At 42.2% G+C, this 18,121-nt stretch overlaps 8 protein-coding genes across 8 annotated transcripts; 4 read left to right on the top strand and 4 right to left on the bottom strand.

The window, feature by feature from the left end:
- Window positions 1–276: 276 nt before the first annotated feature.
- Window positions 277–2,144, top strand: SS1G_08384 (predicted protein; the record flags this gene model as incomplete). Its single annotated transcript, XM_001590594.1, has 7 exons — window positions 277–288; window positions 332–420; window positions 484–676; window positions 791–845; window positions 933–1,112; window positions 1,172–1,837; window positions 1,990–2,144. The coding sequence occupies 7 exons, from the start codon at window positions 277–279 to the stop codon at window positions 2,142–2,144; spliced, it is 1,350 nt and encodes a 449-aa protein (XP_001590644.1).
- Window positions 2,145–3,122: 978 nt separating this feature from the next.
- SS1G_08383 (hypothetical protein) lies at window positions 3,123–4,507 on the top strand (the record flags this gene model as incomplete). Its single annotated transcript, XM_001590593.1, has 3 exons — window positions 3,123–3,484; window positions 3,548–4,019; window positions 4,097–4,507. The coding sequence occupies 3 exons, from the start codon at window positions 3,123–3,125 to the stop codon at window positions 4,505–4,507; spliced, it is 1,245 nt and encodes a 414-aa protein (XP_001590643.1).
- Window positions 4,508–5,555: 1,048 nt separating this feature from the next.
- On the bottom strand, window positions 5,556–8,247 carry SS1G_08382 (hypothetical protein; the record flags this gene model as incomplete). The annotated part of the gene is made up of 4 exons (XM_001590592.1): window positions 5,556–5,561; window positions 5,692–7,523; window positions 7,648–7,723; window positions 8,224–8,247. The coding sequence occupies 4 exons, from the start codon at window positions 8,245–8,247 to the stop codon at window positions 5,556–5,558; spliced, it is 1,938 nt and encodes a 645-aa protein (XP_001590642.1).
- A 336-nt stretch (window positions 8,248–8,583) lies between these two features.
- Window positions 8,584–9,870, bottom strand: SS1G_08381 (hypothetical protein; the record flags this gene model as incomplete). Its single annotated transcript, XM_001590591.1, has 5 exons — window positions 8,584–8,810; window positions 9,012–9,081; window positions 9,276–9,471; window positions 9,696–9,802; window positions 9,868–9,870. 5 exons carry the CDS (start codon window positions 9,868–9,870, stop codon window positions 8,584–8,586), a joined length of 603 nt encoding a protein of 200 aa, XP_001590641.1.
- Window positions 9,871–10,357: 487 nt separating this feature from the next.
- SS1G_08380 (hypothetical protein) lies at window positions 10,358–12,296 on the top strand (the record flags this gene model as incomplete). The annotated part of the gene is made up of 7 exons (XM_001590590.1): window positions 10,358–10,408; window positions 10,573–10,700; window positions 11,160–11,266; window positions 11,356–11,397; window positions 11,449–11,680; window positions 11,746–12,213; window positions 12,254–12,296. The coding sequence occupies 7 exons, from the start codon at window positions 10,358–10,360 to the stop codon at window positions 12,294–12,296; spliced, it is 1,071 nt and encodes a 356-aa protein (XP_001590640.1).
- A 405-nt stretch (window positions 12,297–12,701) lies between these two features.
- SS1G_08379 (predicted protein) lies at window positions 12,702–13,015 on the bottom strand (the record flags this gene model as incomplete). The annotated part of the gene is made up of 2 exons (XM_001590589.1): window positions 12,702–12,784; window positions 12,940–13,015. The coding sequence occupies 2 exons, from the start codon at window positions 13,013–13,015 to the stop codon at window positions 12,702–12,704; spliced, it is 159 nt and encodes a 52-aa protein (XP_001590639.1).
- A 1,177-nt stretch (window positions 13,016–14,192) lies between these two features.
- SS1G_08378 (predicted protein) lies at window positions 14,193–14,815 on the top strand (the record flags this gene model as incomplete). The annotated part of the gene is made up of 2 exons (XM_001590588.1): window positions 14,193–14,504; window positions 14,606–14,815. The coding sequence occupies 2 exons, from the start codon at window positions 14,193–14,195 to the stop codon at window positions 14,813–14,815; spliced, it is 522 nt and encodes a 173-aa protein (XP_001590638.1).
- A 785-nt stretch (window positions 14,816–15,600) lies between these two features.
- Window positions 15,601–17,893, bottom strand: SS1G_08377 (predicted protein; the record flags this gene model as incomplete). Its single annotated transcript, XM_001590587.1, has 4 exons — window positions 15,601–16,673; window positions 16,721–17,431; window positions 17,786–17,823; window positions 17,874–17,893. 4 exons carry the CDS (start codon window positions 17,891–17,893, stop codon window positions 15,601–15,603), a joined length of 1,842 nt encoding a protein of 613 aa, XP_001590637.1.
- Window positions 17,894–18,121: the final 228 nt, after the last annotated feature.

Genomic DNA, 18,121 nt, shown 5'->3' with positions numbered 1-18,121 from the left:
GCAATAAGGAAGGTAATATACAAGTTTGTAAGATAAACTGGAGTAAGGTAAGCACCATTCTCCCGCCCCACGCAAAGCTCCAATTTTCGCAAATTTTACTGACTATCAGTTATATCTATTACTTGTTTTGCTTTTCGCTCTGGGATAGTGCTCCTGTTAGGGCTTATTTGCCTTAAGCTTTCTTGTCGCTTGTCTAGATTACTGTGTGTAAGACTCGGACTCGGTTTCCTTAATCTATCGTCTTTACAGGAGACGGGACCAGGTTGCGGCTCCCTCATGCACAGTGCAGTTAGTTGTTGAATATCAAGTAAGGATAAGATAACAAATAAAGTTGAAGGATGGAGAACAAACTGTTGGTTCAACAGTCGTGACAACAGATAGATTCGAGAGTGGATTTGGGGGTGGGCTTCTAGATGCTCTGTACTAACTGTACTACCTTCGAGCTAACATCTTGAACCGGATTTTCGAAAGCTAACACTGTAGGCCCTTGGAAAGAGACGTCATAACGGGAAAATTATATTGTAAGAAATATTATACACAGGGTAAAAAGATAGACTGGAGTCTAGGAGATGGAGGCAAAGGTGTTGTATCAGAAAGTGGATGCGGGAGTGGATTTGCAAGTGCAGTTTGGTTGGAGAATCAATACGATCAGAAAAACAAAGTTACATCGGTCGCCGTGTGATCCGAGAAGGGAGGGGAGAAAGTGACTCGAAAGAGGGCGAAGGCGAGATACCATGCGAGCCAGGAAGTCTATAAAAGGTGCTCCTGACATCTCAGAAAACATCATCAGACATCCGTTGCTATCTTCTTCGAGTCAACTTCCAGTACGCTGAACAAGTCCGTCAGTATATATCATCAAGCCAGCGAGCCAGTCTTTGTTTAAACGAGACGACCAGCAACAGTTTTCATAATGATTCTTCCAAAAGCTATAGCTGCCCGGGCATGGACGCCTTTCTTTCTTGGGTCCGGAATTGCCTTCTTTACTGCCTTAGCAGGTGTCGGTACCAAACTTGCCAGTGCATCTTGCTCATCTGCAATGTGGCTAGCATTATTTGGTGTACCAGCAGCCACGGGTCCTGTTAGCGCCTGTATTGCCGCTGGTGCCCTCGCAGGTATGCATATCACAGAATCAAATTTCTTCACAGAATGTTACTGACCAACGAATTCATAGTGCTGTCATCATCTGTTGCGGCTGGACTTGCTGCATATGGATACTCGGCTGGTTGGACATTTGAGGGTGACGGTGCCTCCATCGGCAAACGTGCCTCCTACGCGAGGATTATCAACCCCAAGTTCGGAACTGCCCATGTTTTCGATGCTGATAATACCTTGGCTCTGAACTTGACATATGGTGGAATGCTCGACAGTCACAACACGACCCTCGTCGCCGTAAGCTGGATCGAAACCTTGGAAGGTGGCAACTACACCAATTCGCCTTTGCTTGGTTTGAATATGACGCAGGGAAGACTGGTCACGCTCAATGACAACGGGGTCATCCGGACTGCGGTTGGAGCAGTAGAAACGCTGCCTACAATACTCAATGGATTCGCTGATTTCAAGAACAACGTTACTCGTGTCCAGAAGCGCCAATCGGAGGAAGTTGATTGGTTGTCGTTCAATACATATGGAGAAAACATGCAGGAGGGTGGGATGTATACGGAGGCACTCGATGAGGATGCCAATGCTTCGAAGACCAGTGCAGATTATGGAGTCGACGGATGGGCAGAAAGTTACGATTTTTACGCTTCAAGTATGTGCTTGGCTGCTAGTCCTCCGGGTGACGGCCAGGGCGTTGATTCAATCATCGTCGGTGAAGTTTATATGAATGCCTATGGAGGTATTGACACAATTTGCCAATCTGGCTAAATATGTGTTGTGGTATTGGAGTTTGAAGGAAAAGAGAGAGGGCTCCTTGGATAAAATCTTCAAGCTCGAGCTCACATCTTTAATTCTTTCGTTTTATACTCACAGCAAACCACGTCAATTCAGGGGAGGCGCTCGCTTCCTTCCTTGGCGTGCCGAGAGGTATCGATATCAGCCTCTTTGCAGCTGGAAGTTGGACCGGTCATAGATATCTGATGTGTATACGTAAACGAGCCTTTATAGCCAATGATCAAAGATTACTCGTTATCTTGAATTACTGACCGTGAACTTTTTATTATTGAATATACAAAGATTTCTTCATTGAAGAGTAGGTACCAATAAGAGTTTTGTCTGTTTACTTAGTTCGAGGTCCGGACTCTTCGGTTTGAATCCCTCTCATTGTCGGTGCGGGATATAATCACGTGTCATTCAGCATTTCGGGAATGCCGGGTACAGATCGGAGGAAAAGATACCGAGGATCTATATCCTATGCGACCTCCGGGATAGATACAATGAAAATGAAATTCTCCTTTATATTCAATTTCATTCATTCAAAATTATACAAAAGGATTTAATACCTAAGTAAATTATAATACATTCTTGATTATTAATCACTAATCTTCATATTACTCCCGGTACCTAGGCAGTTAACCGCATCCGCGGGTATCTTTATCTGAATCATCCGGATAAATATCACAAAATGAGGGATACCGCGTACTCCAACAAACTAAACCCTAGATTTTCCGGGGCCGAGCAAAAAATAGATTAAAAAGTATCCATTTGAATCAATTCTTCATCAGGAACAAGAAATAACCTTATTTGATATAGGATTAGCGTGTTTGGGTATAGATGAACTTGGGAAGTTTATACGGTACCATTGTACCAGTACCTACCTAGAAGAAAGTTAAGAAAGTTTTATAAATGGAGGGATGCACGGTGAATGGATGAATGTTGGGTTCGTGTCTCGTCCTCCCGTTTTTCCCATTTGTATTAACCTTAATAACCTTTATATTTTCCAGATGACCAAGTATCACAATAACCCATTCACCGTATACAATAGAATCCTCATTTGCCAAGTGACCGAAACCCCGCCTTCATATATTAAACATTCATACAGCCATAATAATTCCCTAAGATGGGGGATGGATGATTCAAGGGCCCTTGATTAAATACCTACGATGCCTCAAGTTCCTTTCTTTTCTTCGACTTTTGTTTTTCCTACACTTTGTTTCGTAGAATACATATACACATATTTCATCATGCATTTTAATCCGAGAAACGTCTTTGTTAGTGGTACCGTTACCGCTAATCTATTTGTTTCCTCGTATGTGGGAACGATCAGTACTTTACAACTTTCGAAATTTTCAAATGGGTCGTATTCTCTCGATACTTTATCCGTCAATAATGTCACGACCGATAATCCATCTTGGTTACACAAGGATCCTCATAATGGTATCTTGTATTGTTTGAATGAAGGTTTAAGCGTCGTCAACGGAAGTATCTCGAGCTTCGCAGTCGGTGATGATGGCAGTCTGAGTTTGTTGGGAAATGAATTAACCATCAATGGACCTGTCAGTTCCGTCCTTTTCAACGGAGGAAAATCCTTGGCTGCTGCCCATTAGTAAGTTTTGCATTCAGATATCTAAAGTTATATCTGAATACAACGTACTAACCAACCCAACAGTAGCGGAGCTTCACTTACAACACATAATATTCAAGCAGATGGAACGCTAGCACCACTCCAAACAATAACCTTTACCATGCCTGGTCCCGGCCCCGATCCATTAAAACGACAATTAACGCCTCACCCCCACGAAGCCCTCCTCGACCCAACAGAGAACTTCATTGTAGTCCCCGATCTAGGCGCCGATCTCGTGCGCGTCTTCTCCATTGATCCCAAGACAGCTCTCCTCACAGAAAAAACCCCCTACACAGCACCACCAGCTTCTGGTCCTCGTCACGGTGCCTTCCACGTGACTGACTGCAATCAAACATTCTTTTATCTCGTGTCCGAATTGGGAAATACGGTTACGAGTTTTGCTGTTTCTTATGAGAATGCCACTGCTGGTATGACTTTTACCAAGATTGACACTCACGGTATTTTTGGAAATCAAACCACTCCCGAGGGTGCCGCGGCTGCTGAATGTCTTATCACCGTAAGTCTCCTCAACTTCTAACCATGAGAAATAAATCTCACATCCCATGAATCAAACACAAACTAACAAGCGCCCAGCCCGACGGCCGCCACATCCTCACCAGCGCCCGCAACGCCACCATCCTCTCTATCCCTCAACCACCCGTACACCCACTAAACAACACCGCTCTTCCCTCGGACACCCTACAAACCTGGACCATCAACTCCAGCCCCGACTCCGAAAACTCCACTATCGGCTCCCTTTCATTCTCGCAACTCCTCCCCGCAGGCGGTTTCTTCCCCCGTCAAATGTCCATGAATAAAGCAGGAACCCTCGTCGCCGTAGCTCTTCAACGCAGTGCGCGAGTGGCTATCGTGACTCGAGATACAAAGACGGGATTATTTGGGGAGTTTGTGGCGGATATTCAGATAGGTACTTTTGAGGATGCGTCGAGTGTGGATGGACAGGTTACGAGCGTGATTTGGGATGAGGAAGATAGTTTGTTGTAGGTTTTGTTAGGGTGAGTGCAATGTAGCTAGTCGTTAGTGCGGAAGCTCTAGGGATGTGGGGTTAGTTGGCGGGGTATGAGTAGGTACCTACCTAGGTAGGAAGAGTTGGTTGATGTTCATGCGGGTTTTGAATGATCAATTACGGTGTTTTGGTGGGGGTGGGGTGTAAAGTACAGCGGGACTTTATTTCTTTTCATTTCATTCATGATATCATCATATCATCTCATACATAAACATTGTACATACCGAAGAGAACGATAAACACATGGATTCACGAGCAAAGGAACGAACGAACGAACGAAATGTATAGATAGTTAGATCAGATAGATAGATAGTCATGAAATTTTATAATCTTACAATAACATAGGTGCTTGATATAATATAATGTAAACCAAGCGAGCAGCTCAGAAATTATACTCAATCTCCTCAATCTCCTCAAATCTTTCAATCTTTTCAAAATTACTCGAACTTCCTAAATTTCCCAAACTTCCCAAATTTCCTAAACTTCCTCAATCAAGACCACCCATCCAGCTCATCCTACCCTATTATCACTTCTAAAACCATACCCACTCCTCACTGCGCGCATCATCCTCATACACCCTATCATAACAAACTGACTTTCCAAATATCCGAATATAAAAATATACAAATACTCCTCCCTCCATACTATTTATATAAAAAGAGAAGAGAAGAGAAGAAAAAAGGAAGTGTTATCTTTCCTATTAAAGACAATAGACATAATCTTACTACATGTGAAAAAGAAACCAAAAAAGACCATTATAGGAATACATCTATCTATCCCTTTCAAAGAACAAAAAATCATTTCAGCCTGCGTAATTCTTGGTAAAATCATTTCTTTTATTCTTTTATTTGATATAATGTTTTTGGAATACCTTTAGCTAGATACTTACCAGTACCACTACCAGTACCATGCCGTCCGTATGAGAACTTTTTATCCACCCTCCAAATTATTGCAGAATACATATCACCACCGCAGTCCTTTTCCATTTACCTTGCTCTGTCAAACCTTAGGCTATTTACCAATTCATCAAATCTGTTTCACAAGTTAGTTAGTTATTCAATGACACTCATTAATCTCAATGACTAGGGGGAAGTATACCTCTGCCAAAAAGTGTCCTCTTAGCCCAGTCCATAGCCAATAAACATCTCGTTCTAAAACTCACACTCTGAGCAAAATATACACTTCTCCATGCATAAACCGCCCAAAGACCTCCGGCGAAACTCCATCCACCACCGAGATCAAAAACTGCGGAATTGCCGATATATGCTAAACTTCCCAAGTGATGATATTCAAAAGCTTTATAGATAGCTTCATCCAAATCACCATCCCTCATATCATTGACCCTCATTCCCGGTTCTGCTTTTGCCATTTTGTTGAATTTGTGTCCAAGGTACTGACCTTGTTGATGAGCTCTTTGGGCGGTAGCAGGGAGGGATGTAAGTTTACTATCTATTTGCATGAGAAGTTCTCTCAATTCGCCAAAATCGAGAGTTCCGGATTGATCCTTATCAAATTCCTGGAAGAGTTTATCGACACGTTTGAGGTGATCAGCTGCTTGAGGAAATCTCTTTCGTACTCTTTGTGCAACATCTCGCCAGTCACGGAACGTGAGTTGAACTTTCTCTGGGTCCTGACCCTTTTCCCATGCAAGAGTGCGAAGGAAGGTTACCAAGTGATCTGCAACATTGTTTTGAACGGTTGCGCAATCACCAATTGCATAGACATCCCCGAGAGGTGTGCCATTTAGACGGAGATGGGTATCAGTCTCTAACGCATGACGATTGGTTTGTGAGGAGCCAAGTGCTGCAGATACTGTTTGGCAGAATTTAGTCTGCGAAACGCCCGTAGACCAAAGACAAAATCCCATGGGTAATTCCTTGATGATAGATTCGCCATTCTCTCCCTTTTGAGTGAATAAAATCTTATCGGGTCTGACCTCTTTGACTCGGGAATTGGTCAGAATCTCCACCTGATCACGGGCGAATCGATCCTCGGCATATTTGGAAACAGCTTCATCATATGTGTTAAGAATATGGCCTCTACTTTGAATAACGTGCACGGATATCTCATTTCTAAGAATCCGAGGGAAGTGTGCTGTGAGATCTTCATTAAGAAGATCGAATAATTCAGCAGCAAATTCTACTCCTGTAGGACCACCCCCGCTAACGACGAAAGAAAGTAATCTCTTCCGCTCATCATCGGATGTTGTTGGTAGGCACGCATATTCCAAATTGGTCAAAATGGAATTTCGAATCCTCTGAGCATCATCAATATCTTTCAAGAAGTGACAATTTTCCAGCCCTTTCACACCGTGGGGATTTGTTGTTGATCCAACTCCTATGACCAGTTTATCGTATGGTAGATAGAATCGTACTTCTTTGCCCGTTGGGCTCTTTCCTACTAATTCTACCAACTTTTCCGAGAACTCAATTTCTTCTGCTGTAGCTCTTATGAAATGACCTTTAACTCTTGTAATAATCCGTCGAATTGGTTCTACTAAAGAACGAAACTCCAATGTACCCACAGTTGCAGAAGGTAACATAGGTGTGAAGAGGAAGTAATTTGTTGGTGAAACCAGAGTGATATGATAATCATCGGGATTCAAAGTCTTCAACAACGCAACACTTCCCCATCCACCTCCGAGAATAACCAATTTTGGCTTATCTTTCTGCTTTTGCATTTCTTCAGTATCATCATCGTCGATTTGAACTTCAGCAATAGGTAAGTTCTTAGGACCTCCTGTCCGCGGGGATAATGCGAGCTCCGAAATGGAGATATCCGTGTATGTGAGATCTTCGCGATATGTCGTGGCATCATACACGAAGAATCCAATAACACCGACTCCCAAAAGTATTAATGAACCTCCAAGTAAAGCCGCAGATCGGTATAGAAAGTTTAGAGCTTTCGATCGTCGCTGGGGTAAAGGTTTACCGGATACAAATCGAACGTTTCGTGTTATAGGAAACTTGCTCCATCTCGTTTGATTTGTGATAGCTGCCAGAGATCTTTTTAGATTCGTAGAAAGGTTTCGACATAGCAGAGAGTTGAATGATAATGGAGTTTGGCTGAAAGGGGAATATAAAGATCTGCGAAGTAATAAAGACTTATTTATGCCAACTCTCCCAAGAGATGGGGTGGATTGCCGCAGGAGCATTCTTATGTATGCCATAACACTTTCTGGTGACAACTATTCTCTACTCGAGTATTAATAACTGAAGTTCATAATTCGAATTGAAACTGGGAAATATTAAAGAGATAGTAGGTAGTGAATAGACAATTGACGGGTAAAATTATTTCTAGGTAGGTAATGAGAGTATAAATTGGATGGCAATGAAGAATGGGAGATATTTATTCCTATCAATAATTTCTAGGTGTTGGTCGGTACTAGAGCAATTGAAGCATTTTCCAAGCTGTGAATTTTTGGGCTTCTTCTCTGACGTAAGTCATCATTGGAAGTCATACCCACCAGTACCTTTTCACTCCACCACCACCACCCCTCTCTTCCGCTCACGGATCGGACGGAACGGCTGCCACTAGATCCCAAAGAATTATGGGAATTAAGTTGTAAGATCTTACATGAATGAAAATCAAGAGGTCATGGTATAGTATCTAGTGATGGACCAAGAGATTACGATTACTTGAGGTCGAGAATAACCTTTTTTATCATTAATCTTACATACACACACACACATACACAGACACCCGCACACATATACATATATTATATATTTTCGTTCCAACGCCTTCATGATCAAGGACTTACGATGGTATTGTTTCAGTCAGTGAGATAAACTAAATGTTCAAGGTTCAGCCTGCAATGAGCACAGTATCTAATGATGCACTAATAAGTCTAGTGTGTCAAATCAAGTTTATATGATTGAAGCGTCCGATATCCGGATCTCCTATGAGCGCATAGAAACAACTGTTCCCGTCGCCAAAAACACCAGTTCCGTCCCGTGCCATTGTGAAGATGTCTATGTGAATCAACTTCGAAAAGGGTATAATAAAACTGGTGGGAACCCAAACGCCAAATATAACCAATCCTATATCCCATTCATGTCATCATCATTGCTTCGTGGGCGTGGGATCCATCCCCATGTATATTATCATCGTCACCATCAACACGGTCATCATTATCCCCATCTAGACCCAGTCCGATGGAATCTGGTATCGCTTTTTTCCCATCTCGTGCACTATTCTCAGCCCAGGCACGTAGATGAACGAGGTCTCTAATGGCTGCGTCTCGACGTTTATTTTGAGATTGCAGTATAGCTTTGTTCACTTTATCTGCAACAGACCTTCTAAGATCAGGATGTAGTAGAGCAGCTAATTGTGGCTCCAGGTTATCCGAGGGAAAAATTAGCAAAGCCATTGTCCTTTCAAGATCTTCCAAGAATTCTGGATTAGCTGGCGCTCGAGGCGCAAGTTGAGTAGTCGCAAAGTTCAGGGCGGGAGTGATGTCACTGCCTGGAGTTGTGTTACAACTCCGTATGAGCTCAACTAGTTGTAATCGTAAAAGCGAGAAATGGAGAGCTGGGTCGTTTTCGAGAACCTGTTCATAAACTTAGCGATCATTCTATGGACGTATAATGAACAAGGATGATGGTTGGTTGTAGAGTTGCTCATACTGAGGACTGAAGTATGGTATTGTGTCTCATCAACGACCCGAAGGCTATATGAGTGGTGCATGAAACTTGTATAATCATCGCAAGAAAGTAGATAGAAGTAAACAGATATAGGACTAACCTGAGGTTCTAGTTCATTCAGTGCCTCTATAGCATCTTGTATACTTCCCAAATGAATGGAATGTTGAATAGCTTGGCGAGCTTTGACAGACTCTTCTTCTTGTTGTGGATTAAGATTTGCTTCTTTAGAGAATCTTGCGGCGGCAGATGGGTAACCTTCGGTTGTGAGATAATCTAAAATCAGAGCATTGATGTCACTATTGATGAATAGAAGATTAGCTTGGATCTCTATCGAGTCGTGTCGGATTGGGCGATAGCCAAATTGATAAGAGTGGCAGTATATCAGTTAACAACTAATTTTGTTCTCCGCATGCGTAATTTTTAGGAGAGATTCCCAGTTGATGATAGTCATCATATAAAGATTGCCAAGGATGGAGCTTGAATGAAGCACCAGGGTAGGAAATGAGAAATGGATTCATACCTCTTCATTGGTTTTACATCATCAACACGCTTTTCAAAGTCGGTTCGTAAGGGTGGTCGCTCGAAGGTATTAAGTCGTGAAGGTGTTGCGGTAGCTGTTGAAGAAGCCTATAGCTGGAGTCAGTAACTGGAAGCTATCGATAGACTTCGGATATCCATTCTTCTGTACGTACCATTATTGAAAGTGTTGTCTCGTCTCTATTAATAAATGAAAATAAATTGTAGTTGATCTCGAAAGTGTCCAGCACCGTACAACTATTATAAAGTTCTGTGGATGTGAATGAAGAAAAGATAAATGGCTGAAAGAAAAAAGTTGTTATTGTAAAAAAGAAGAGAAAAGGCAATGTTGAACTGAGATTTCAAGTTAAAAAGTAACCAAGAAGCTTACTGCAGAGTCTAAACTTTGATGGGCTTAGCTTCGAAGAGCCTCAATAATTTTCACATCACGTGACACATGAAAAAGACGACAAGAAGACGGTACCCCTCCAAGCGAGGATACGTACCGCGGTGGAGAATAAATTGTTGCTGTATATCTTACTGCCGTACTCTAATGTTTTTATATATATTCTTTGGCCCCTCATTATGAATATTTGAAGTTTGCAGAAATCATAGCTTAAAACAACATAACCTTAACCATCCAGCATTTATTTTCCATCTTTCACAATGGCTGTTTCCGTGAAAGAACAGGCTCACTACTCCCCGCCGTGGGCTGGAGTTAGTATCATAGGCATAGCTGGAAGTTCTGGATCAGGAAAATCTACTTTGTCACATGCCATTATTTCTCAGATGAATCTGCCATGGGTTTGCATTCTCAGCATGGTAATTCATCTTTTCTACTTGCGCCTATACTATTTGACCTATTAATGAATATGAAATAGGATTCATTTTACAAGTCTTTAGACGAGGAGGGATCAAGGAAAGCATTTTTGAATGAGTACGATTTTGATTCTCCGGATGCGATAGATTTCGATGTTCTGGTGGACATATTGAGAGACCTAAAAGCAGGGTAAGTCTTTTCGGACAATTTCTAATAAATGAAAAGAAGACCCAAGGTCCGATGTATATCATCCAGCGGGTTCCTTTTCATCTTATTGACATTGTTTTTTAGCAAAAGAGCAGAAATACCTATTTATTCGTTCGCAAAGCATGCCCGAGAGAAGGAGACCACGTCAATTTATTCACCGCACGTACTTATATTGGAGGGCATATTCGCATTATACGACCCTCGAGTCCTGGAGTTATTGGATATGAAGGTACCCTTTTTCTCGACTTTAGGAAGGAATCCAATCTTGGACACTAACTTTTTCCAGATATTCTGTCAGGCAGATGGAGATACTTGTTTGTCTAGGAGAAGTATGGCTCTTTTTCCATTTTTCTGGATACCGGTGGCATTTTCGAATGGCACATAACATAAGCGCTGCATGATTAACGATAGGTCAACTAATTCAAATTTAATAGTTCTTAGAGATGTCGCCGAACGAGGTAGAGATATTGAGGGGGTCATCAAGCAATGGTTTGGTTTCGTGAAGCCAAATTTTCAACGATACGTAGAACCTCAAGGAGAAATCGCGGGTAAGACTTCTCAACTAATTTACCACAAGATGAGCTTTACCTCTGTATGGTTCCATGATGTTTCACCACAGGCCTAATCCTTTGAACAGATATCATTGTACCACGAGGTGTAGAAAATCGAGTTGCCATTAGTAAGTTCCAGTGCTATACACGCAATCTTGCGCTCTATTAATTTCTGATAGACATGGTGGTACAATACATCCAGAGGACATTAAAAGAAAAATCAATAGCACACATTATGGCCTTAAAGAAACTGGGTTTGGGTGCTGAGGATGAGCCTCTATCCGAATCAGTTCTTCTTTTGGAGCAAACACCCCAGTTCAAGGGGATGAATACCATTATTCAAGATGTAGCCACTCCGGCCGAAGAATTTGTTTTCTATTTCGATCGAATTGCTACTTTACTCGTTGAACAGTAGGTCATCGTGTGCTTGACTCTTCTAGGGTTGATTCTAGTGTATTATTTCTAACAAACTATAGTGCTATGAACAATATATTCTTTACAGAAAAAACCGTTGAGACTCCAATGGGTAACAAGTACCAAGGTTTAATTGCTACTGGCGAAGTTAGTGCTGTTGTTGTCCTTCGTGCGGGAGGAGCTTTGGAAACCGGCTTGAAGCGGGTCATTCCGGACTGCAAAACTGGAAGACTGTTGATTCAATCGAATATTCGAACCGGTGAACCAGAATTGCATTTTTTGAGTTTGCCAGACAATATTGACAAACACGACAGTGTTCTGTTACTTGATCCACAACTGTCAAGTGGGGGAGCCGCACTTATGTCAGTTCAAATTCTTGTGGATCATGGAGTACCACAGGAGAAGATTGTGTTTGTGACTTACACTTCAGGAAAAATGGGATTGAATCGACTTACGAAAGTTTTTCCAAAGGTTAGGATTGTGGTATGCACAATCATTCAGGACTTTGAGGAAAGGTGGATCGAAAAGAGGTACTTTGGATGTTGATCGTGACGATGTGGTTGTTAATAGCATGTATTGGTTGAAAGATCAACCACCCATCCGCTCCAAGTAGGTAGCAGACAATTCATACATTTTTAGGGGGGAGGGCATTTTCAAGATTTGAATTCTAAACGGTACAATAGTTTAAGTAATTGTACTATAATCTCAAATAATCTTTTCGATATCAACAAACTTCGGTGCTTGAATAAGTTTATTTTCATACGGATTCCTCGTTTCGGCGACTAGGATACGACCACTCACTCACCTTTTGAAGTCTGACCCACAAGGTAAACTCAGCATGTAAAATAAGAATCTACACAACCTAACTACTAGTGAGCAGTCCTAGCGCTGGAATTTTATCCATTGATTCTTCTTGTATTACGCAGTAAGTACTGCAAGATGTCATCACTCAGCGGTAGTTTAACCCAATACTCTCCGTGCGGTTAGGTTGCTCTACGCCAGTGAATATATGAAGTTCTTACTCTTGGTAGCCCCATTGAACTTGAAGCTGTGCTTTCAATACCCTCACTGCGGCAACTGGACTTGCATCAACTGCCACTGCTATCTATCATTTATCTCCGTCCCATGTTCTGGTATACCAACGACCACTACGGTTAAGAAAGATCCTTTTGTACCAGCGGACTTGGCTAACAGTTTTCCTACCGTACCTATGGTTGCGCCCGGTGTCGCTGCACCATCGATAGCTCGCGACATACCTGTGGTCACTGTACCGCCTTTCCATTTACCAGGTACTACTCCACCAACATTATTTTCCATTGTAGCAGTGGTCATTGTCCCAATTTCCATTCAACCGACCCACGCACCCAATATGTCTGTCCCGCCTCCATTCTACATTCTACCAACCAGCGAACCAAATGTTTCCATCCCGCATTCCATTATACCAAACAGTCTACCTTCCGTTCTACCATCTAGTGTAGTGCCAGCAATCATTCGGGGATACATTACCCTGTCCGATATGTCTTTCATTCTGCCGTCCAGTATAGCTTCTTGTTTGCCCATCCAGTGTACACTCCGTTCTCTTGTCAGTGTGCCTTCGACTCTCTCATCCAGTCTACTACCTTCTACTAACCCTCCCAGTCAACATTGCATTCTTTCATCCAGTATAGCTTCTATTTTACTAACCAGTGTGGTGTCACCGACTCGGCTTCCAGTCTGCTATCTAGCGTGGTTTGTATACCAACTTACACCTACATCTACATTCGCTTTGCCCATCGAATAGACCTATATATCCATTCAGTATCCTTTTCATTCTCCTATCCAGTATAGCTTCCATTCTTCAATCGCTATAGTACCATTATCACTACCCCAGCTTTCATTTTCATATCTAAAATAATTTCTATGCCAACTTACAATCGATTATTTAGTACATATTCGGTTATCAATTCAATATATAATCAACTATTATTTCAATTCTATTCTGCTAATCAATATAATCTCTATATAAGTTTATTCTACCGACCAATATAGTCTCTCTACCACCTTACAGCTCACCATCCACTTCTGTTTACCCAACCAGCATGGGCCCCGAATGTTATAATTCATGGTGTATGTCACTAATCTTCGTTGGCAGGTATTGTATAGTATATGCGTGAACATGCAGATATATGAGATGATTCAAGTGCCTTTCGATTAATAGCTCAATACTTAATCACTTCATCATTATCATAAAATAAAATAAAAATAAGTGAGGAATCGAAAGGAATAAGAATCTCCCCTGTTCGGATCCAACAAGAGCTAGCTCGCTAGAAAGACGAGGTAGGCAAGGGAAAATGTGGCGGCAGCCGCTAAAACTCCAGGGGTAGGTACATGCCAAAGCAACGTCATTTAGGTCCGGCCCGAGCACCATTACCATTCATTGATGAAATCTAACCTCAATTGTACACTCATACTCTACACAACCCCCCCCCCCAAAAACACAACAGCACAACCCCATTCCCTCCAATTAACCATGACGGCCCTCCGAATCCAACCACAAAAATACCGACCCATCATCCAGCAAATCAAGAAGATTTCCGCACCAGGGAAATGCAATTTTAACACCCGCGGCGCAAACACTATATTAGCTAGGAATATTGATACAGATGCGGGGAGAGCAGTTTGCGTAGGGATACCACTTATCCAGAGGATATCGACGCGAAACACAGCATGGAATATACGTGCCAGCAGACCAGAAAGGAGAAGATACGCGACAGCAACACCTGCTGATGCGATTATCGAAGATTTAACCGAGCAGTATTCTGTTGCGAGGGATGAATTTGAGGTTTGTTCTATTGTTCTATATATTTTTTCTCGATTTACCTTTCCTATCTGCTACTTTACAAAATAAACAAAACAGAGTTAAACTAACACGCACCCCTCTAGATAGCCAGCGAAGAAACAAGCAAAAATTCCGTCTACGCAGCCGATGATCGCGCAGCCGCAGCAGAAGAACTCCAAAAGTTGAAGGAAATGTATGGGACGGCTATTGCGGGGGAATATGGCGAGGAGATTCAACGGAGAGTGGGTCAACGGGTGAGGGAATTAGAACAGGGGGTTTTGGCTATGGAGGAGAGGGCGAGGGAGGATCATTAGAGGTGTCTAGGAGGGGGAGGGGGGAATTTGGAAGTTGGGGGGGGGGGGGGGGGAAGGGGGGGATTTTGGAGGGGAAAAAGGGGAATCAGGGGATCGGGTTGGGATTATGAGTCTTGATGTCAATGGATGGCGGAAGAATGACATATTGTGCCTGATGTATGGGGAGGTGAAAATATATTTCACGATGAATACTATCAAAAGGTTTCCGGGTTGCTGGGGTGGAAAGATGGCAGGGTATGCTCTCGCGAATTATGCTTTGAATAGCACGGCATGAAAAATTGAAGAATTGACAGAATATTTATGAAGCTTGCTTGAAAGACTCATGGGTGAAAAGGTGTATTTAATTAGCGAACCATCAGAAATTCCACTCGACATTATTTACAAAACTTATTTGTACAATTAATATTAGATGTTCTAATTTCATTATCGCACTAAAGTAAAAAGGGGGTATTTCTCGAAAAGAAAACAGTTAGAGAAGGGCATTAAAAAATACAAATTCATGATGGTGTCTCCATTTACCAAATGGCTTTGCCTGGTGAAATTCCTCGCATATTCCCAATGTGCCAATATTATAGGGCATTATCTGGAAGATGCCCCCAAGGTGATCTCTTCAAAGCCAGCTTACTCAAGTGTATTTCCAATACGCTTTGATTGAATCGATCGTATACTAACATGGGTTCGTGTGTGTTGATACTTGTAAATGATCCAAGGAGAAGTGAAATGAAATTTAGTACACAAAATTCTCATACAAAGTGGTATGTATGCATGTACTTTTCAAATAGGGCTTAGAGATGCGATAATTCGTCAGGGCTTGTTGACTTGGGGGGTTGTCTAGTTCCATGATGATGGCCGAATTCAACATCTCCGTCCTCACTTCCGCCCTCGTTATCATTGCTGAGGTTGCTTTCGTTCTCTTCCTCATCTTCATCTTCACCGTCTTCTTCTGCATCCTCGATTTCCTCGTTACTCTCTAATTCTCCATCAGCACTCCGGTCATCTTCGCCCTCTTCAACCTCAACCTCGACTTCTTCCTCCTCATCATATTCCGACATTGATGGTCGATCATCTTCAAATTCTTCTTGCTCTTCCTCTTCCCCTTCAATTACGTCGACTTTTTCATACTCCTCAATAGACTCCATAACATGGTCATCATCTTCTTCCATCTTAACACCCTCCATTTGCTGCTCAAGCCTTAATAACTCCTCTTGACGCTGTCGCTCTTTCTCCTTCTCCAACTTCCTTGCCTCCCTCTGCAATCTCTTTTCCCGTTCACGTTTGGATTCTAATTCATTCTCGCTGCACGAATCGGGTTCAGGAGGGTCATCGTCTTCCAAAGTGTCAATTATCGACATCATATACCTCTGGGCAATCTTAGCTACAATAGCAATAGATATAGCATGCCAAAAATGTTTGCTCGAGTCTAAGAAATCACAAATGTGAATGTCTCTAATTTTTGCTTGTGGGTCCGAAGAGTCCAGCGTAACGAATAATGCTTTCGCCTGTATGTAAAGAATTCCATAAATGAGAGGAGGGCGTCGAAAGTATATTTCCGTCTCGCCTAATTCATTAACAATTGGTGACGGGCGTAATAGTGATCGACGCCATGATTCAGCATGGAAGCTCATTTGATCTTGCAGGCGTTTAGTTGTTTCCGCCGCCGGTGCATGCCATCGACCTTCAACAAGACAGAGAACCGGAATAAACTTTTTCTTATGGTAACCTCCATCCCTTTCAGTCCACTCAACGTATTTACCAATCCATTGCCGCATTTGCGCTTCAGGTGGGCCATTTTTACCATAGTATCTATCATGCACACGACGACCAAGGTAATGATTGAGGAATTCTAACATTTGAATGGCTGTACAATGATTAGTTGAAGAAAATCAGGAATCTAGAGACACTCACATTTACTACTCTCGCCTAGGAGGGCATTATCATCAGGACAAAACATGGCCTCAGGAACCGTTCGAAAATTCCGTTCCTTCGCCCAGTGCGGCAAAAGTCCTTCGTGTCCCATGTATTGAATTCTTTCCAATAAGAAGATTTCTTCAGGAGACCATTCGCCATCTGCTCGAGCTCTTTCCACTGTCTCTTTCGCCCTAGCTAACTCCGCGGCCTGTCTTGCAAGATATTCATTTACTTTTTGTTCGGCAGAAATCTCTTCCTCTTCCTCTTCCTCTTCCTCTTCCTCTTCTTCATCTTCATCTTCGTCCATATAATCTGGATTTATCGATCCGTCATCGCTATCAGTGACATTCCGCGAAGAAGATTGCTTTGGTGAGACCTCATCTCCAGAAAATATGGGTCCATCGGCCCCATCGTCTTCGCGGGAACGTTTGAGGGGATTCCTGGAGGGGGTCGCTCTGTCTTCTTGAGGCATATAATGCTGGTTCATGCGATCATATGCAAAGCTCAGGGCCCTTTTATTGTCTTGTGGTTCGGAGAGAAATTGATGTTCGTCATCAACTGCGCTGTGACCTGGAGTTTGAGGTCCCATTGTCCTACGACGTTTCGCAACGGGGGAAAGGTAATTGACAACGGCATCTTTGATTTTGAAAATTTGATCCATGCCAAGCCGTGGTAAGTTATTATTCGATTCCTTAGTGGCGTAATATTCTGAAGACGGGTTTTGTTATTAGATCAAGTCGCGTGTCGTATTGAATCGAGTCTCCTATTTCAACCTCAAGGCTGAAGTTGTTAGATTGTATTAAAATATTCCTAATCGATCTTGAAATTATGGGAGAATGAATTTATTGGAATATATGCGAAAAATTCTACGAAGAATCTCTTTCGTATAAAGGATTTTTGTCATTGAACTGTTGAATAATTTAGAACATTTCAATGTTGTCGATGCATTAATAGACAAATTATTCTCTCAGCCTTGGGAAATTATTATTGTGAAAGTCTGGGGTAGGGGATGATGATCCCTACTAGACACCGAGTGACCGACCGTACTCCGACTCCACTTACCGTATGTGGCCAAATGTCTAGGATACCGTACACCGTATCTTATCCAAGATAGTAAGGGTCCATCACAACTGTAGGTCACGTGACTTACGACAAACGACGACTCAACATGATAATGACACTGACACTGACAATGACAATGAGGATCCATCAAATCTAGCCGCTGGGATGTTGATGAAGTCATCAATAGCTAAAAATATAGCAGGATCAATGGCTAGTGTCATTTCATCATTCCATTTATCAATATCACATCAAACAAAGCATGTAATGTAATGTCATGTCATGTAATGTAATGAATGCATCGCTCGGTTTTCAATTTGAATCGTTCTTACTCATTGT

The sequence above is a fragment of the Sclerotinia sclerotiorum genome, genomic scaffold (assembly GCF_000146945.2).
Source record: "Sclerotinia sclerotiorum 1980 UF-70 scaffold_11 genomic scaffold, whole genome shotgun sequence".
Classification (NCBI taxonomy): domain Eukaryota; kingdom Fungi; phylum Ascomycota; class Leotiomycetes; order Helotiales; family Sclerotiniaceae; genus Sclerotinia; species Sclerotinia sclerotiorum.
The sequence above is the reverse complement of the archived record's forward strand: the minus strand, read 5'-3'. Positions and strand labels throughout refer to the sequence as shown.